The sequence below is a fragment of the Aplysia californica genome, unplaced genomic scaffold (genome assembly GCF_000002075.1).
Source record: "Aplysia californica isolate F4 #8 unplaced genomic scaffold, AplCal3.0 scaffold00489, whole genome shotgun sequence".
Taxonomy (NCBI): Eukaryota; Metazoa; Mollusca; class Gastropoda; order Aplysiida; family Aplysiidae; genus Aplysia; species Aplysia californica.
This window is the reverse complement of record NW_004797759.1, coordinates 310,903-328,750: the sequence shown is the minus strand read 5'-3', so window position 1 is coordinate 328,750 and position 17,848 is coordinate 310,903. Positions and strand designations below refer to the sequence as shown.

The 17,848-nt window shown below is 37.8% G+C and overlaps 3 protein-coding genes across 3 annotated transcripts in view; all 3 read right to left on the bottom strand.

Annotated features, from left to right (window-relative positions):
• Window positions 1-643: 643 nt before the first annotated feature.
• Window positions 644-2,784, bottom strand: LOC118478320 (MAM and LDL-receptor class A domain-containing protein 1-like). The gene is made up of 2 exons (XM_035971730.1): window positions 2,574-2,784; window positions 644-1,081 (listed from the first exon to the last, which is right to left on the bottom strand). The coding sequence occupies exons 1-2, from the start codon at window positions 2,715-2,717 to the stop codon at window positions 983-985; spliced, it is 243 nt and encodes an 80-aa protein (XP_035827623.1). The 5' UTR covers window positions 2,718-2,784; the 3' UTR covers window positions 644-982.
• A 1,442-nt stretch (window positions 2,785-4,226) lies between these two features.
• On the bottom strand, window positions 4,227-14,009 carry LOC118478319 (MAM and LDL-receptor class A domain-containing protein 1-like). Its single transcript, XM_035971729.1, has 7 exons — window positions 12,401-14,009; window positions 9,756-9,846; window positions 9,051-9,185; window positions 8,112-8,279; window positions 6,519-6,716; window positions 4,945-5,154; window positions 4,227-4,414 (listed from the first exon to the last, which is right to left on the bottom strand). The coding sequence occupies exons 4-7, from the start codon at window positions 8,269-8,271 to the stop codon at window positions 4,314-4,316; spliced, it is 669 nt and encodes a 222-aa protein (XP_035827622.1). The 5' UTR covers window positions 8,272-8,279; window positions 9,051-9,185; window positions 9,756-9,846; window positions 12,401-14,009; the 3' UTR covers window positions 4,227-4,313.
• A 1,013-nt stretch (window positions 14,010-15,022) lies between these two features.
• The window catches only part of LOC118477185 (MAM and LDL-receptor class A domain-containing protein 1-like), a gene marked incomplete in the record, with an annotated part of 15,580 nt that continues 12,754 nt past the window's right edge, over window positions 15,023-17,848 (bottom strand). Inside the window, 2 exon segments of the mRNA XM_035971721.1 lie at window positions 15,023-15,888; window positions 16,980-17,064. Coding sequence (XP_035827614.1) covers window positions 15,653-15,888; window positions 16,980-17,064 — 321 coding nt within the window.

The window sequence follows — 17,848 nt, the reverse complement described above, 5'->3', positions numbered from 1 at the left end:
TATCCCCATTTCCCGCATCTTAATGATTGCGTGGTGTTATGCTGTCTCCTTGTCTTCTTCATCCCTCAACTTTTTCTCCAGGGTCTCCAACACTTCTCCGTTGTCAAATTTCACCTCACCATCAACTACGGCACTGCCTGCCAGCCTATCAGCCTCCTCATTGCCTTTCACTCCAGAGTGCCCAGGACATCCATTAGATTGAGGGGGTAAAAATGTGTACACATCCCCATCAATTTCTAAGCCATTACCTACCGTTTCCCTCATAGGGTTACATGAAACCGCTCCACATTGACCAAAAAAATGAAAAACAGTACTCTGATCCAAAAATGCATTTTGTATTTCAACTAAAGTTACGCTTGTTAGTCTTTCAGGCAGTTCAAAAGTCATTGGCACAACTATTTTTATTTATGTCTTTTAAATCTTTAACCCATTCACTGTTGAAACGTTTCCATCAACATCTGTACAGACAAGATAAAATGTTAATTCAAGGAATATGTAAACAGAGGATTGTTTCAGAATAAGAAAAATCATAAGCTGTAACTATACCAACTAAAATCTCTATGGTCAGCCTGATGAAATAACATACGTGGAGAACACAAGCCAGAACATACGTCTACTCAGCAGTGAAGAGGTTAATATGAGGGATTAAGGTTTTTTTTTTACTTTGCTCATGCACCCAGCTTTTATAACCCTGTTTTTCTCCAATTTTCAAATGTGCAAGGGACCTGCAAGTTTTTATTCCTCATCCAAGAGAGCTTTTTGTACTTTATTCCATCTACAACCCTACCCTGGATTCAAAAGGGAGGAAAACCTGGCAAAATTAGAGGCGAGGACCTTACTTCTGCTAAGACAAAATTTCTGCTTCTAACCTACTGGTACCAATAAATTTAAGAAAGTACAATGACTGAATTGAATGCCAAACACCGAATTGCTTTAAATTGTGTTGATGAGGGCATAAAACAATCCTTTTAAAAAAACAAATTCACAGCATACCTGATGAGCATGTTCCAGTGTTGAGTTTGATGTCATCCAATGCAATGTCACCCATATAGCCGCTACCTCGAACAGCCTCAAATACAACCTGGAAGTAACCAAAAAAGAATAATCGATGACTTGGCATTCAAGATAGAGCTTTTTCATTTCTTCACATTTTTTAATCTTGGAAAATTGCTTCTGAAAAATTTTTAGTCATTGAACAGCTCAAAAGGAGACTACGTGTAGGCATTTTTTCCGTCAAGGAGGAGGCACAGTAAGAAAATTACATTTCACTTCCCACCTTAGTCACTCACAGACTTTGCATCTAACTGACGGTATCTGACAATGTGGAAGAAAATCAACACATCAAATTGGTACTATTTCAGCTGATGCCAAGTTTTTGTAAGTTTGACTTGTACTTTATCATTTCATATAATAAAATTCACAAACTTAACTTATAAATTATTTGACTTCTCTATGTATGTCCACAGGGCTAAAATCCGACATGTAAATCATTTTGTCAGCATACCTAACATATTATATTACATGTACAACGTGCAATAGTCCCACAATCAATATCTAGTCCAGCACGCACATAGCCAGATCAGTGGGACGCAGATCTTTTTGATATTTTCAAATTTTGCTGTGTACAGGTTGTAAATACAATGAATATACATTATTATTATGTCTCATGACCCGGTGGAATCAGGCGCTTGTCACTTTTTGTGAACGTAGAGTCATTGGTATAACTTTAAAATTTGTTCATTTGCTTGCTTTCCAAAATAAAATACCCATCGATCTTGAATAGAAGTCGAGATATTTGTAATTGACGTAGATGGGGGTCATCTAGTTTCGGAGGTAATATAAGCGAAAAAAATGGTCACATAAGTTTGGTACTTTCTATAGCATGAAAGTCCATGAAAACTGAAAGTTTACATGTTTTGTGCCTTTAGTCAACATTTTTCAGTAAAGTTCACATGGAAATGTGTTGTTTTATAGACATAAAAGGCGTTGAGCAAAAAAAAAAAAAAATTCGATGAAACTTACCAAACTAATACAAAAATGCCTCTTTCTTCTATTTCAATATTTTGACGAAGGCCTCATTTCACACCAGATGCCCCACATATAAGAAAATATTTTGAACATGACAATCATTTTGCTATGTGCCTATTTCAATACCTGTGTGTTCATTATGTGCATGCAAGACTGTATTTTCCAATCAAGTTTTAAAAACACTATTGCTAGTTACCATAAGAAATCTTATATTCAATAACTGTATTCTCTATTAATTACTCATCTGAATTTGTTTGTAATTACCGGTAATAATTTATCTGATAACTGTATGGGTTTTACACTATTTTCAACACAGTAAGGTTATTTAAGAGGCAGGACTTCTAAATTCCACATCAGTCTCTGATAACACCAAGCGCAGTAAATGAATGAGCCTGGAAAACTCCGCAATACAACTAATATTCAAGAGCTCCCCACTGAGAATTCGAACTAGGGCATTCTGCATGACAGCCCAGCTAACAGGAGTGCCCTGTTTGCATGTGTGTTTATATATATATACGCAAAACAAAATAGACAGAGCAGCCTACCTGGAAATCAATTGGTACTGAAATGTCCACTGAGGCAGAAACCCACTGGCTACCCTGTGTACCATGCCTGAACCACAGTGCTGAAGGGAGCGTAGTGCCAGTCTTAGTGTATACGTTCAGGTTATCCACATCTTGTCCATTCATGTTGAAATAAAATCTGAGTAGGTTCGGATAAAAACAGCATTAATTAAACTCTTCTGTCAAAAGGACAACAACGAAATCAATAAATAGTTAACCAGTGAACTTAATTCTCACATCTATGATTACCATAGACAGCAAATAGAATTTTTTCTCCTTTCGCTTTTTAATGAAATTTGATGACATAGTTCATGAAGAGTGACCAAAGGGGGGAGTGGGAGGGGGGGTTACAAAGGATGAATTTCTCATTCTACCACATCATGACTAAGCCCAAGGTTGATTTTTTATTTTGTAATGCAGTTTCTTGATCTGTGGTATCACTGCATAATATGCTCGAGAAATATTTTGTTGAAATTCAAATTCTAAATGTTGAAGAAAGTGAGAAAAAATACATAATTTAGATTCCAGGTACAGTTCTTTAAAGAATGAAACATTCTCTCTCTAATTTTTTTTTTTAATTCACCCCCCTGCGGCTGTGCTACTAACTGAAGTGTCTTTAGACCATTCCCAAAGGGGGGACATTAACATGTTCTTTGCTCAGTAAAATTGTAAATGGGCTGATTCATCAATGTCATACTCATAACTGTGGCTGAACTGCAACGCGGAACTGCTGCTTTTTCTATCCTAATCCTTACTATCGTCATTTTTCTCTACTTCTTTTTTATGTTGTCACACTCGTGTGACCCACTATTTCCAGGTCCAGGGTGCTTTGATAGTCGAAGCAGACTTTGTGCTGTTGAAGCTAGGGAGGTGAGCAGAGTAAGCCTGATTCCCTGTAAGGACTTATCTGTTGACATAGACCCCTTGGCACTCATATGACTTTATGCAGTTGCAAGCGCCGTAAAACTCTACTAAAAAAAAAATTTTCAAGTCTGTTTTCTGGGATGAGAACAGTTGAACATCTGGCAGACAACATGTGTTAGGAGCTCATCAATTTTTGAGGCACGTGGAGTTACTGGTGTTATCTAAAAGCTTATTCATTTTTCTTGCTTTCAATGAAAAAAACTACCTATCTATTTTAAATAGAATTCCAGATATTTGTGATTGAAGGTGTGGTCACCTAGTTTCAGTGGTATAATTAGCGAGGAAATGGCCGTCAAAGTTTGGTAACTTCAATAGCTTGAGAGTCTTTGAAAACAGTAAAATTACATGTTTTATGCCTTTAATAAACGTGTTTCAGTCAAAATTCACACGCATATGTGTTTTTATATAGACATAAAGGGTGTTGGACCAAAAAACAAACAAACATTTTTTAAAGCCAACTGGCAGAAAAATGCCTGTTTCTTCAATTTCAGTATTTTGATGATTGCTTGATTTCAAAATGATGCCTCACGTATATAATGTTTGTTATAAGACCACCAACTCCGCCTAGTAAGTTCGAAAAAGAAAAAGGAAATCTATAGGGAAAATTTTGACAGATTATGTATTTCAGTAGAGCTTGTATAAGAAGAAGAAGAAAAGCCTCTTAGGCAACCATCTAAAAAAAAAATACAAACAAAAAAGTGTACCATGACAAAAAAGCTCAAACAGCAGCCAACTATGGAAAAAGATAACAAGCAAATTGAAATGACTTTTGCCTCAGATGCCTTGAAGACTAAAAACTTACTGGAGACAGTAAGTGCCAGCAGTCACTTTGGGGCTTAATATTCTTGCTTTGTCACCAGAACTTTTAGAAGAGGCTTCCATGTAGATGTAACCACCAGCTGAAAAAAAACAACAACAATAAAACATTAATCATTCTCCGCAGACAAATAAGAGATATGCCAATCTAAAGTCTCTTCCTCAAGTCTCTAAACTTCTTACAAACGCTGTTAAGTTCAACATTTTGCTTTTGTCAAAGCGCGTCCAATACAACTTCATGCAGTGCAAAGTTTAACCCTAGCTACAAAGAAAACTTTACATTGGGAGCTTAGAAATAGTATGGCATTGTTTGTTCGAAAATATCAGTTCACGAGCAACTGTTCTCATTTCATTGAATACAGATTTCTCTGCAAATATCAATATAAATGCAATATCTTTCTTTCAGTCCTTACTTTACACAAATGTCCTTGAGGAGAGCAATAAGTTAGTATGTGATTTTTTTCCTTCTTTTTTTTGCCATATCTCACAGCATCAGCCCCACCATGAACCCCCAAAGTGTGCCCAGATTTGCGCACTAGATCAAGTAAATTCTAAATGGAAGTCCAAGTTTACTTTTTCCTCGTGAACTACATTTTTTTAACCAAGATCTTACCTCCAGATTTAGTGTGATCGCCAGAAGGACCAGTGCCTATTGAGCTGGTACTACCGACATTCCGACTCCACTGTATCTGAGCTGCAGTATCAGAGACCCAGCCGCAGAAATCTTTCTCAAAGTCACAGTTGATGGCACCAGTTGGAGTTCCCGTGACTTGAGTTGGCCTTTGGCTCGGTTGTGCGGAAGGAGCAGCGTTTGCTGGGAGGACTGTTCAGAAAACAGATAACACAAATACAAAGGCCCATGCGTGAGCATCATCAGTTCAAATTAATTCAACATGAGACCTGATGAGATTATGAAAGAAGAAAGGAGAGGGGATGAGATGATATTAGATCAGATGAGATCCAGTTAGATCAGACCATGTAAAAAGGAGACAGCATCAGATTAAAAATCATAAGAAAAGAATAAGCCACACAAGATGAAATCAATGAGACTAGACAATGTTAACACATAACACATCCGGGACCGCCCACGAATTCCCTTACGTGCTCCACCCTGACTCGCCCGGAACCGCCCGCGCTGACCTAGTGTCTTTAGAAACGAAGTCTTGCCTTCACGAGACTCTGGGGCCGAGATTTTGATTTGCATAGTTATTGCAAAAAGTTTCTTCTTTCATTTGATACCAAAACTAAATTTTTCGGGCCAGTAGTTTAAGTATTAGAGCCGACCAAAGTGCGATCGCGTTACCGACACTTCGAAGGTGTCTTGACTTGTTGAAAAGAGACACAATTGAGTTTGAAAAAGGAAATAACGATGGATTTGAGCAAAAACAAGCATATGACAAATCGGAAAACTCAGATTTTGATGAAAACATTGTAGCAAGAGTCTGGGGCGATTCAGATTGAATAGACATAGAAAACTTAGAATTTAGACCTAGGGCGCGACCGTGAGGCTGAGAGCAAGAGTGACAGGTTGGACACCCCGATTGAACTAAGTAAGAACATTTCCAACAGTTTGTGCATACATTAAGTTATATATATTTCTGAAACTACATTCATTTTTCTTTTTTTTAACTTTTATTTTTTCAGGATTTTGGGAATTTGTTTAGTATTTTTTTATTTTGTTTTTTAAACGCTTGTATTCACGGGAGGTGGGTTTCTTCCCCTTGCTTAGGATCTAACAATGGACTTCCCGTCCAGACCCTTAGGGTGTAATGTGTTAAATTTATCCATCTACACAACCTGAAACTTATTTTCTTTTATTTCGGGTGAATGGCTTTTATTCTGGCAGAGTACAACGTCTAGGCCTAGCAAGTTTCATTTTGATAGGCATTTTTGTTGCCACGATACATCTCAATTCTAAATTTTAGCTTTTTTATTAGCAACACTCAAAGGTCAATGTGCTGAAAAATTTAGAAAAAGTCACAATTTTCAGCTAGAAATTTTTGTTCATACTTCAAAAACATTTTTACTGCAAATTTTTTATAAGCCATGTGGGAGGAATTCTATTATCTTTTCCCATTAATTCAAACATTTGATACTGACTTTCTCAGCTAACAGACAGAGCACACAAAAATAAATAAAAGCTAAAAAAAACTACATTTGCAAATTGACTTGATGAACATAACTTACTTGCACAAGAAGAATCTGTAAAGCTGACATCATCAAAACCTATGCCTCCAATAGGATTAGTTGTTTTTGCTCCGTAAACTCCCTCAAAGACAACAGTGTAATCATGGCTGATCACAGGAATTGGCAGTCTGGCTTGTTGCCAGTTTGAGGCTTGGTTGGTGTCCTTGATTTGCCATACATACTCATCTTTGTTGATATCTGGAAATAGTAAGTGGCTTTAGTAAGAGTCTTACGTTACTTGCAATACAAATGCATCATACAAGGGCCAAAGATTAGAGATGTTAGTTTAGTTTTTAGTAAGTGCTTTACGGCACTTGCAACACAATAAGGTCATATAAGTGCCGAAGATTAGAGGTGTTACAAGAGAGTAAAAAAACACTAAAAAGAAGGAGGGGAGATAAAGACGATGGATGGAAAAGAAGAAGCAAACCACACCAGAGCACCCGCCAACCATCCACATTAGAGATGTTACTAGACAGTGACATACAAATAAAAGAAAGAGGATAGATAAGGACAATAGATGATTGATGAGAAAGATGGAGTAGACCGCATCAGTGCACCCACCAATCACCTACTAAAATAGTAATGCCAAACTGTGTTTCAATTGTTATTACCAGTCTGGATTGGGTTTCAATAGAATACTATGTAATAATATAATACTACAAAGACCAAATTCACCAATCACAAAGACAAGGGCTTCATAGTTCTGACAAGAAATATTATTGTTTATTTTATATTTTGGAAGCAAAATTAGATTGTTTACACCAGTACTTTTCCCTATTTAATGAGGGAAACAGTACTCATACCTGCATGTATGTATGCATACACCCGCACACATGCACGCACGCAGGCACGCACACACACACACACACACACAAACACACACATACACACACACACACACACACACACACACACACACACACACACACACACATGACAGCTCCTTTCTAGGTTCACATAAAAAATCTAATGATAATAGTTGCATATTAATATCTCATATATACGTTCAACAGCATGCTCTGTGCACTTTACAATCACTATTACCCCATCAGTTCCTAGAACACTCAGAAACAATCTTTTTCTCTTATGTGGCTTTGGTGGCCTAGGGGTTAAGCTCTCGGACTCACAACCCTAAGATCGTGGGTTTGAATCCCGTCATAGGCCTGACATTGTGTCCTTGGAAAAGGCACTTTACACAAATTTTCCTCCCTTCACCCTAGTGAGAACGGGTATATATCTGGCTATAGACAGCAAAGATCTTTGTCAGTTCGGTAGTGTTTTAGTGCGTGTAATTCACAGTTTGCACTGTATGCTCCGAGGGAGGCTGAGAATGTTTCTGAGTGTTCTAGGGTCTGCTGGGGGGTAATAATATGCTGTGGGTCATGGATATGTGCTATATAAATACAATTATTATTATTATTTATTATTATTATCATTATTATTATTACTTTTATTACTATTATCAATATTATTGTCATTATTATTGATATTTTATTATAATTATAATTATTATTATTATTATTGTCATTATTACTGTTATTATTATTATTATCATTATTATTATTATTATTATTATCAAAACGCACTGACCTGGGATTCGGATCCGGATGTTCAGAGTGGATTGCACATTTCCAGTCATGAAATACCAAAAGGACATGCAACGTCCTGAGGGAGATGTGGGTTGGAAAGTCTCGCTAATCAACCAGGCTTTCTTCCCAGTTGACAGGCTACTGTTACTAGTAAAGAACATATAGAGACCTGAAAAGGGAAAAGATGCATAAGAAGAGAAACCTGTCTACTAACTGTTAAAATGACACTTCAAACCAAAAGAAAAGAAAGAAAAAGAGGCACACACAGATAACGTAGCATTAATCTGGGTTTTTTATGGTTGAAGTGTGCACCTTTGATAGAGCTTTGGGAGAGTGTAAAAAAAAAATGTTTGGACTTGAGCTGATTGCTTGCAGAAACGATGAAAAGAAAGATCTATATAAATTTTGTGGAGCCCTTTATTTTTATGAGGTATATTCCACATAGCACAAAAACATGTTTCCTCTTGAGTGATGGCATAACAGAATGCAAGTGACACCAATAGTTCTCATGTTTTTCTTTTTCGCTACTTATTTCCAATAGTGAAAGTGTGAAATAACAATACCACAAGTAGTTTCAACAAATGTATTGCAGATGAACAGCACAATAGAAAGTAGTAAAATGTGGCGAGATATAAGGAGCCCTATCAACATAGGGGTAGAGATAATACAGGTGTCTTTTAAAATCTCGGTCCGACGTTGTGTCCTTGGGAAAGGCACTTTACACGAACTTCCTACTTGGCTCAGTCCTATCGGAGATGGACGTTAAACTAGGAGGTCTCACCCCTTAAATAACCTAATAGTGTTGATAGGGGCGTTAAACCCATACCATTTCACCTTTTTTTAAAATAATGCAACCAAAAGCAGCAAGGAAAGCGATTACTGTGTAGTTTAAGTAACTCAAAATCAAGATAGTAGGTGACATTATAATCAAGTTTGTGACCTGTATTTGTTGAAGTGGAATGATCAGCGGACGGCGTTTTCTTGGCAGGGTCAGGGCGTTCATTACTCCAGTCTGAGTCATCCCCAGCGGCAGCGTTTGTCCACGTACATAAGCCTTTGTCAAATGCACATGTACCTTGGAAAAGGGAAAATAAAGGCAATTATTTATTGGCCTAATAATCGTTCTTATAAATCTGAATTTGAGGAGCCTTTGTCAAAAGCATGCATACCTTGTAAATGGGAAAGCGAAAGTAAATACTTGTACCATTCTTTAAAATCCAGAGTTGAGGAACCATTGACTAATGTACAAATACCTTGTACAATTACAAATAGAAGCAAAAACTATTCTTCAGTGTTTGAAAATGAGGAGCCATTGTCAAATGCAGAAATTCTTTGTAAAAGTGAAAGAAAAAAAAAAGAAGTAAATGTTCTTTGTCAAAACCTGAAGTTCATAAATGCAAACAAGCTGGAGCTCTCCATCATCAAAATGTTCAAAAGTAAGATAGCTTCAACCAAAAATCACCCTGCTGGATAGCATCTGGACTGTTAGGACTTTGTATATTTCCTAAAACATTGTTCCAAAGCTATGAAAACTATAAAATTTCCACTCCATAGAGGTTGCGCACGTCTTCAGGAGAACAAGATGGTTCATGATTTTGCCTACTTGATTTTATAGTTCTAGCCAACACAGAAGCAAAGTCCTCACCAGGATTAGGACAACTTCCTGCAGTTATCTTTACATCATCAATGGCAATGTCTCCCTGGTAGCTATTGCCTCGAACCCCTTGAAAAACCACCTGCAAAGAAAAAAAGATTTATATTTACCTTCCTCAATGATTGAGTAAGTTTGGGGTTTTTTTTTGGGGGGGGGGTTGGTAATTGTTTTACGGCACTCTCGACGAGAATAAGGTAATATGAGTGAGTGTGAGTAGGTCTACGTACTAAATCATTATTTTAAAGCTTAAAAAATACCCTGTGCTACAAAGTCTCTTCTTTTGATTGAAAAAATATGTCCTTATGAAATTACCATTCATAGCTAAAAGTAGAAGATTAATAGAGATTTCTTTTTATCCAAACTTTTTCAGTTTTCAGCTACAATCACTACTCCTCTCATCAAACAGTATACAAAATATCAGTCAACTATCAATTCAGGACCTTTACACTCTAAGGTAAATATCTTTAGAAAATACTAACCCAGAAACTGAAACCATGAATTTAAACATCTGTATGTTATACAGGCAAATACACTTTCATGTTTTGGCAAAGTTCACCAAACATGGTACAGTCTAGTAAACCACTATCTGTCGATATACTAAAAAAACAACAACAAAAAACAATATGAATTAAACACAGTATCTCAACAAAGTGAAGTGTTCCTATTCTTATGTCTGTCCCCCGTGGTTTTATGCACCCCGCAAAATTCAGCAAAATTTGACAATTTTTTGCATAATTTCTGATTATTCTCCTTCATTCTTTGTTAAAATTAACAGAATCACATAATTTCACATTTTTGGGCTCATTTTGCCTAATTTCAGAATTTTTCTTGCATAAAACAATGGGGACAGTTATGTTGTTAACTCATTCGCTACGCCGAGCCGTGGGGGGGGGCGGCGCGAGTCAAGTGCCGTCAGTACGCTATGCGCCCCCGGCGGCTCGAGAACCTATCTTCAAATTTAGCTTAGATTCTATTCCAATCCACATATCCATGTTAAAATAAAGGTCATAATACAATGTTCCCTTCCGGGTCAAGCATTTCCACTGAAAATCGGAAATTTAGAATCAGTTTTGAAACGCAATTTCGTAGTTTATTCGACCTTGTTTTATCGCGATGCCAAAATTATAGCCCGGACACCAGTCTTAGTAATTTTACACAACAAAATCTATCATTATTTTGCCCACTAAAGAAATGTACGACTCTTTTTTATAATATTGATACGATTGGACTCATATTGCCAGTGCACTGTTATTGAGAAATCAATATTTTTGAGTGCTAGATCTAGGTCTAGATCTAAATTGTCAAAATATGTTTTTTCTCCCCAAAATCACTACTTTTTGATAAAATTACACAAAAGTGCCTCTCAAGACATGTATAGGTTTATTCCAAATGCAATTCTGAATAATTCCATATAAGATACGAGTGGGTTTTTCCTGTTTGTGATCGTTTTTCAAGATTATTTTTTTTTTTTTTTTTTTTTTCAATATCGGATGTTATGTTCAAAATGTACAAATATTATGGAATGTAGGTAAATAACTGCAAACTTTTCAATATTTTCCAGTTCTATATTCATTTTTGGTTATTTTGATGCATAATTTGACTAGGTGCAAATATATTTTTTGAGTTTCAGCAAAGACTATTAATTTTTTATTTTCAAATTTCATCCGCATCTAATCAAAATTGTGTTGCATAATCGTCTCTTACAGGAACCAAAGTTGAAAAATACATAAATAAACATTACAGATGTATTCTACAAACCATACTGAAAATATTGGTGTATAATACGTTGATATTTATTTGAATTTGTGGCCACAAAGACCTTTTAACTGCCCACTAGTCATCATCTCATTCGCCCTCCCGAAAAAAAATTCGTCCACAAGCCGAAAATAATACGTACCGAATGAGTTAAACACTGCTGCTTTATCAGACTTCACTTATGTCAAGATCTATTTACAGTCAAACACAGGAAACTCGAATTCGTTGGGGATTGGAAAAAGTGTTTGAGATTTCCATAATTCGTCACGTCCGTGAAAGCCCAAAATACAAATAAATAGAGAGAAAATCAAGGGAGGTAAAAAAGTACACTAAAACAATTAACATGGTTAGCTCCCTTGATGAACGTGTTGATGGTGTGAAAGCAAGAAGATGAATGAGAGTGGAAAGCAGAAAATCTCACGTGTGCACAACCGACTCCCACGTCATTCCTTTCCTCTCATTTCATTGGCTTTCAGAAAGTTACGCCTCTCGCCATCTGCAAAGCGCGTGTCCCACAGCATGATTGCACGCGTGGCAAACCAGTCATGTGGTGCGGTCAGCATCAACCCCCAAACCCCCCTTCCCCCTCCCCACTTCCTCCAGCCTCTCGTGGTGAGACAAGGACCCCGTTTTAGCTGTAACAGTAACAAAGAAACACCTACTTGCAGCCAGAAAGGCTGTAGAGCCCAGTCTTTAGTTGAGAATGCGAAGTGGATTCGCTCGAGATTCGAGTGTAACGTGTTCCGAGTGGTCAGGAACTCCATTAAGTCAATTCAAAGAAAACATAATGACTGAAACGGGACTGAGCATTGTGTTCGATATACCCAAGAATTAGTGATTTTCGTGTTCAAGATTCGTGGACTCTACTGTATTAGATTCACCTGATATGAACTGGTCAGTCCTGCTGTAGGGAGAGTCACTTGACCAATAATCCATCTCTGGCCGTGGTCTCCAGTCTCATTGTACAAGGATGGGCCAAGAGAACCTCCAGTCTGGAAAAAACAAAATCATAGACATGAACAGTTTCGCAACAAAATGCAACATACAACCATTTTTCCGGTTTTAAGAAAACTGAAAATTCCTAGGCTGTTCTTCACCTATTTACTGAATAAACTTGAGCAGCTTGGGTTTTAGGGTCCCTTTACATGTACAGTTCATTCATCAACAAACTGATAGTTTAATCGACCGACGCTAGATCTGGGTCTTCGTTAAACAGACAGACGATCGACGAGAGAAGTTCCATTTAGACGTACTGTTTTTTTATCGTTAAAGTTAAACCAAAAAAAATTAACTTGGTAATCCGGCATTAAATTGTGTTCCCTTCGTGAATTTGACTAATTTTGGATCGCTGATCATAAAACTCTTCTTTTTTTTTTTCTATTTGACCAATATTTAGGAAAATTTTGGAAAGCATTTTCAGCTCCGCCTGGGGCAACATCAAAGAAGTCGTGCCCTCGTCGTCATGCCTTCTGTTCGCCGGCCAGCAAATATCTGGTGTTGCCAGATATCAGGAGGTTGGACTGAGAACCCTTCGATATCAAGAGGATTGCTCATTTCCAGGCTCAGTTTTACCGGGAAGTTGACAGGATGCTGACCATCCTTTCGATATCCTACAGTTTGCAGATCAATAAAATGTACGTGTAAATGGGGCCTTAGAGTAAATGTGATGTAAGGCTTAGCTGATATTCGTTAATTCATTAAATCAACGTTAGATTCAAATCCTTTAAACTGATAAGGTCTCCACACATTTCTGAGAAAGTGTGAAATTTACACTTTCATGCTATAGGAAAGGGAGAGAACTGCCAACAAACTTTCTTCAAACACAAGCAAAGTCATGTGACTTGAGAAAAGAACTTGATTGACGCACAGAGGATATGTCACGGTTTGTCAAAAAATGTCAACCGCTTTTGTAAAAAAAAAAAGGTGTAACTTTCTGCAGTTCACGAAAAAGGAAAAATCACATTTTGAGAAAAAAATAATTTAAGAACCAACCAAACATTATTTTTAAAATGACCAATTCAAGTTACACATCTCACATCCTAAGAAAACATATTGATCAGATTGGTACGCAGAAATGAAAATAACCTCATATTTATTATCATAGTTCAGCATAGACCCATATTTGAACTTGATGACTCTGTCTTTGTACAATTTTGTAAAAAGAAGGAAAAAAAACAAGTTTTCCATTTATCACAAGACATTTACTTCATAAACATCACAAAATGAAAAGAAAAAAGTTACCTTTAAAAAAATATCCAGCGTTCCAACATTTGATCCATACATGTAGTAGTAGAACGTCAAGCAAGCTTGTACATTGCCAGCATTTGAAAAACTTGGGGTAAGGAATAGAGCTTTCTGTCCAGCATTACCATACGATGCATCAACGAAAGCATAGTGCCCTGAAAAAAAGCAGTAAAATAGAAACTCCCGGGTTTATTGAGTGGCAAAAATATGTAAAGGGAGCTGGGTCTGAATACCATTTCACATTCAAAAAAACAAAAAAGGTAGCCTTCTGGTTTTTTTAATTAGGTGTTTTTACGCCCCCATCCACACAATCTAGATCATTTAGGAGACAGGCTTCCTGCCTGTCAGGGTCAACCCAGGCTAAAAGGGATATATTACATTCCAGGAGAAAGACCAATATACTCAACAAAAATGCTCTCCATTCGGTATTTAAAGTTACGGCTCCAGCGAGAGACAGTGAATCATCTAACTGCTAACCACAAACATCAGTAAATCGTAGTATGGAATAAAAAAAATTAACTATGGGAACAGTAAGCCCGAACAGCGGTAATAGCATTTAAAAATTCATGTTGCTCCTCTATTACAGCTGCCAGCCATCAAAAGCGGATGAGAGGGCAGGGGGGGGGGGGGGGGGAGGCAATAAACATTTTCAGTTGGTAGGAAATTTTGAATTTTGCCCGGGTGGTGGCCAAAAGCCTACTCTTATTGATTTTGGACAACCAAGGGACCTTTAGCGTACACAACTTGCACACGGGACCCCCCGAGATTTTTTGCCCTTGTCCGAGAAGGCTAGGTGTAGATCTTTCCTACCAGAAGATCAGGGGTGTGGCTGAAAGACAGCAGTAAGAAAAAGCTAAGGAGTGGCACTTGAAAGGCTGCAGAAAGAGTCAGGAGCCCAGAGGAAGTGCAAAGGAGGTGAGTGGGAAAGAAAGTGGAGACGAAAGCAGATGACAGAACATTGCTAGAGAGCAGGAAAGGAGGTGAAAGTGAAAAGAGACAATTTTAGAAGAAAAATTTCCGTTGCTATCCGGATTCGAACCCAGGACCTATTGAACACCTTAACCTCTGGACCACAAGAGCCATCAGTAAGTGTTTTGCGGCACTTGCAACACAAGAAGGTCCTACAAGTGCCCAAGATTAGAGACCATCAATGATTTATTTATAGAGGCACCAGCCATCCATGTCCAGGTGCTGTTTTAGCCTCAAGATTAGAGGTGTTGCAAAAGAGTTACAAACACAAAAAAGAAGGAGCAGGGGCAATATAGACGACACAGGTTTGATAGGAAAGAAGAAGCAAACCACATCAGAGCACCCACCTATCACCCACTAACAGCAATTAACTGTGGTGTAGTGGTTAGGCTCTTTGCTGTTCCTCACAGAAAAGGTGAGTTTAATTCCCAAACAGGTATGTTTTTTCTTAATCGAGTATTCCCAACTGTCAGTTGAGATGCTGTGCCCCATTAAGACCTTGTTGGCCCCGATAAGTAGGGTTTAGCAGCAAATCTCCTAAATTACCTGACATGTGCCGAAGGAGCATAAAGCACAGACAGTAAGGCCCATATTTATTTTGATGGCAAACGTCTACCAGGTAAATGTAGGCTCACAGGAAAGGTGATAAAAAAGCTTTACTTACAGCAGTCACTGATACTGATACTTACTTTGGAAGTATTTCTTCTGCATAGTTTGTTTTTAGTTTGGGGTTTTTTTTGGGGGGGGGAGTGGGGTCAGATTTACTTTTGGTTATTCCAAGCACTAAACAATCATCTTAAGAGCACATACTTTCCTGTAACTCAAGTAAACAAGACACAAAATTGTCCGTCCTTTATCAAATGTCTTCTTACAGTAAAATCAAAACAAAAGTCTTCCTAGCTCTGCGCACTTTATACATTCTAAAATTCTAAATAAAAAAAATTCTTACCCATGATTGTCCCATAAGTATGGTCGTTATTAGGTCCGGTAGCATAACTACCAGAAGTGTGGGAAGTCAATCGCCAAGAGTACTGTTGTGTATTTGCTGCATCATTTGTGTAGTTACACATTTTGGAACCATCCTCAAAGTCACAGGAGTTTATCACAGATCCCGGGGAAGGCAAGCTAGTAACACCACTGGCCGTCGATGTGGCATCTACAAAAACAAACCAGTATGAAAATTATACAATGTCCCAACAAAATGCCTGCAGCTGTTGTTATGCAAGGTACAAACATGATCAAATTTATGATCAATCAGCCTAAAATTTTGGTAAAAAAGAAAACAGTATAAATTATTTAACACTTTGCAGTCACACAACAACCAGTACAAAATACCCCATCTGGTCACCCAGCCACAGACTTCTCGGGCCTGGCACAGAACTGCCTCAGGTGACCTGAATGGATAATCTTCAAGTGACCGCAAAGTGTTAAATCACACAAAGATGGGCGTGTTGTGAGAGATGTAATAGAAAAGATTTTATGGCTCCTCACTAAAGTGGCATAGTCCTTCAGAAAAAAAATATCAAATCAGGGGATTTGCCTCTTTGAAAAAAAAATCGTCTTGCGCTGAAACAAATACCGAACCCTTATAACATCAATAAAGCTGTGCATTCTCTATCAAGCATTCCATTCAGAATAACCCTAAAGAGGTATCTCTTTAGATACATAATAATAATCAATGAAAATAACATTAGTACAGTGCAAATTCCCGCTCAACAGCAAGCTCTGTGCACTTTGGAAACTGTATTATTACCCCAGGAGACCTGATAGCATTCTGAAGCAATCTCAACTTCCTGGATGTATACAGTGTAAGCTGCTATTCTATAGGCACTAAAACACTAAAATACTAACAAGACCTTTCACTGTCTACAGCTGGGTACCCATTCACACCTTGGTGAAGCAAGGAAACTTTGTGTAAAGTGTCTTTCCCAAGGACACAATGTAGGGCTGATTTTAGGCTCGAACCCCTAAACCCTCACCTCACAATTACAGTCCAGTATTCTAACCACAAGACTACCGATACCATTGATGATACTTACTAATTCAGAGTCATTGGTCTTGCTCTTCTGATTTCAGTTTAGTAAAGTAAAAGTTTTATGGCACTCGCAACTGCATAAGGTCATTCCTGAATTCAGCTTGGTATAATGTTTCAAAAAGAAGAAATAAAATGCCTGTAAAGCTCAAGTTTTCTTGCAACACAATAATGTCCCTCACAAAGCATGCCAAAGCAGGACACAGTTCACTTACCAGCACAATAGCCATCCACCAGCATGATATCGTCAATGGCAATGTCTCCAGTGTAGCTAGTACCTTTCTTCGCTTCAATTACAAGCTGAAAAAAGTAAAAAGCAACTCGTCAGTTTGAAATGAGATAAAACATTTTAAGTAGAACTTACCACATGTTTATCCTAACACCAGTCAGAGGCTGGGCATAGATGGTTATTTGTGTAAACCAAGCTCACAATGTCTAGCCAAGTTGAGACTCAAAGCCCCAAACCCGTTACCTCACGATTATGAGTCAAGTAGCCTGTGGAAGCGACCACTTCCCATTTTCTCCCTTGCTTTTTAAAAAATATTATTATGAAAGACAGTGTATGAGACATCCACTTGTCTAAGACGGCCACTTTTCTCCTCAACAGTGAGTGGGTTTTTTGGGGGGTTTTTGGGGGGGTGGTGGTTTGGTGAGTGTTTTATGGCATTCACAATTGCGTAAGGTCATATGAGCGCATGGGACACATTTAACATTTTCAGTTGGTAGGAAATTTTGATTTTTGCCTGAGTGGTGGCCGAAGCCTACTCTCATTGATCTTGGACCACCAAGGGATCATTAACGTGTGCAACTTGCACACGAAACCTCCGAGATTTTTCGCCCTTATTCGAGAAGGTTAGATGTAGATCTTACCTACCATAAGATTAGGGGTGTGGCTGAAAGACAGCAGTAAGAAGGAGCTAAAGGGTAACAATAGAAAGGCTGCAGAAAGAGTCTGAAATCCACAGGAGGGGGCAAAGGAGATGAGGGGTGGGGCAGAAATAGGAGACGAAAGCAGACAAGTGGTATCTACATATATCTTTTTTAAAATATAAATATATAATATACACATTTTATATTTTATATA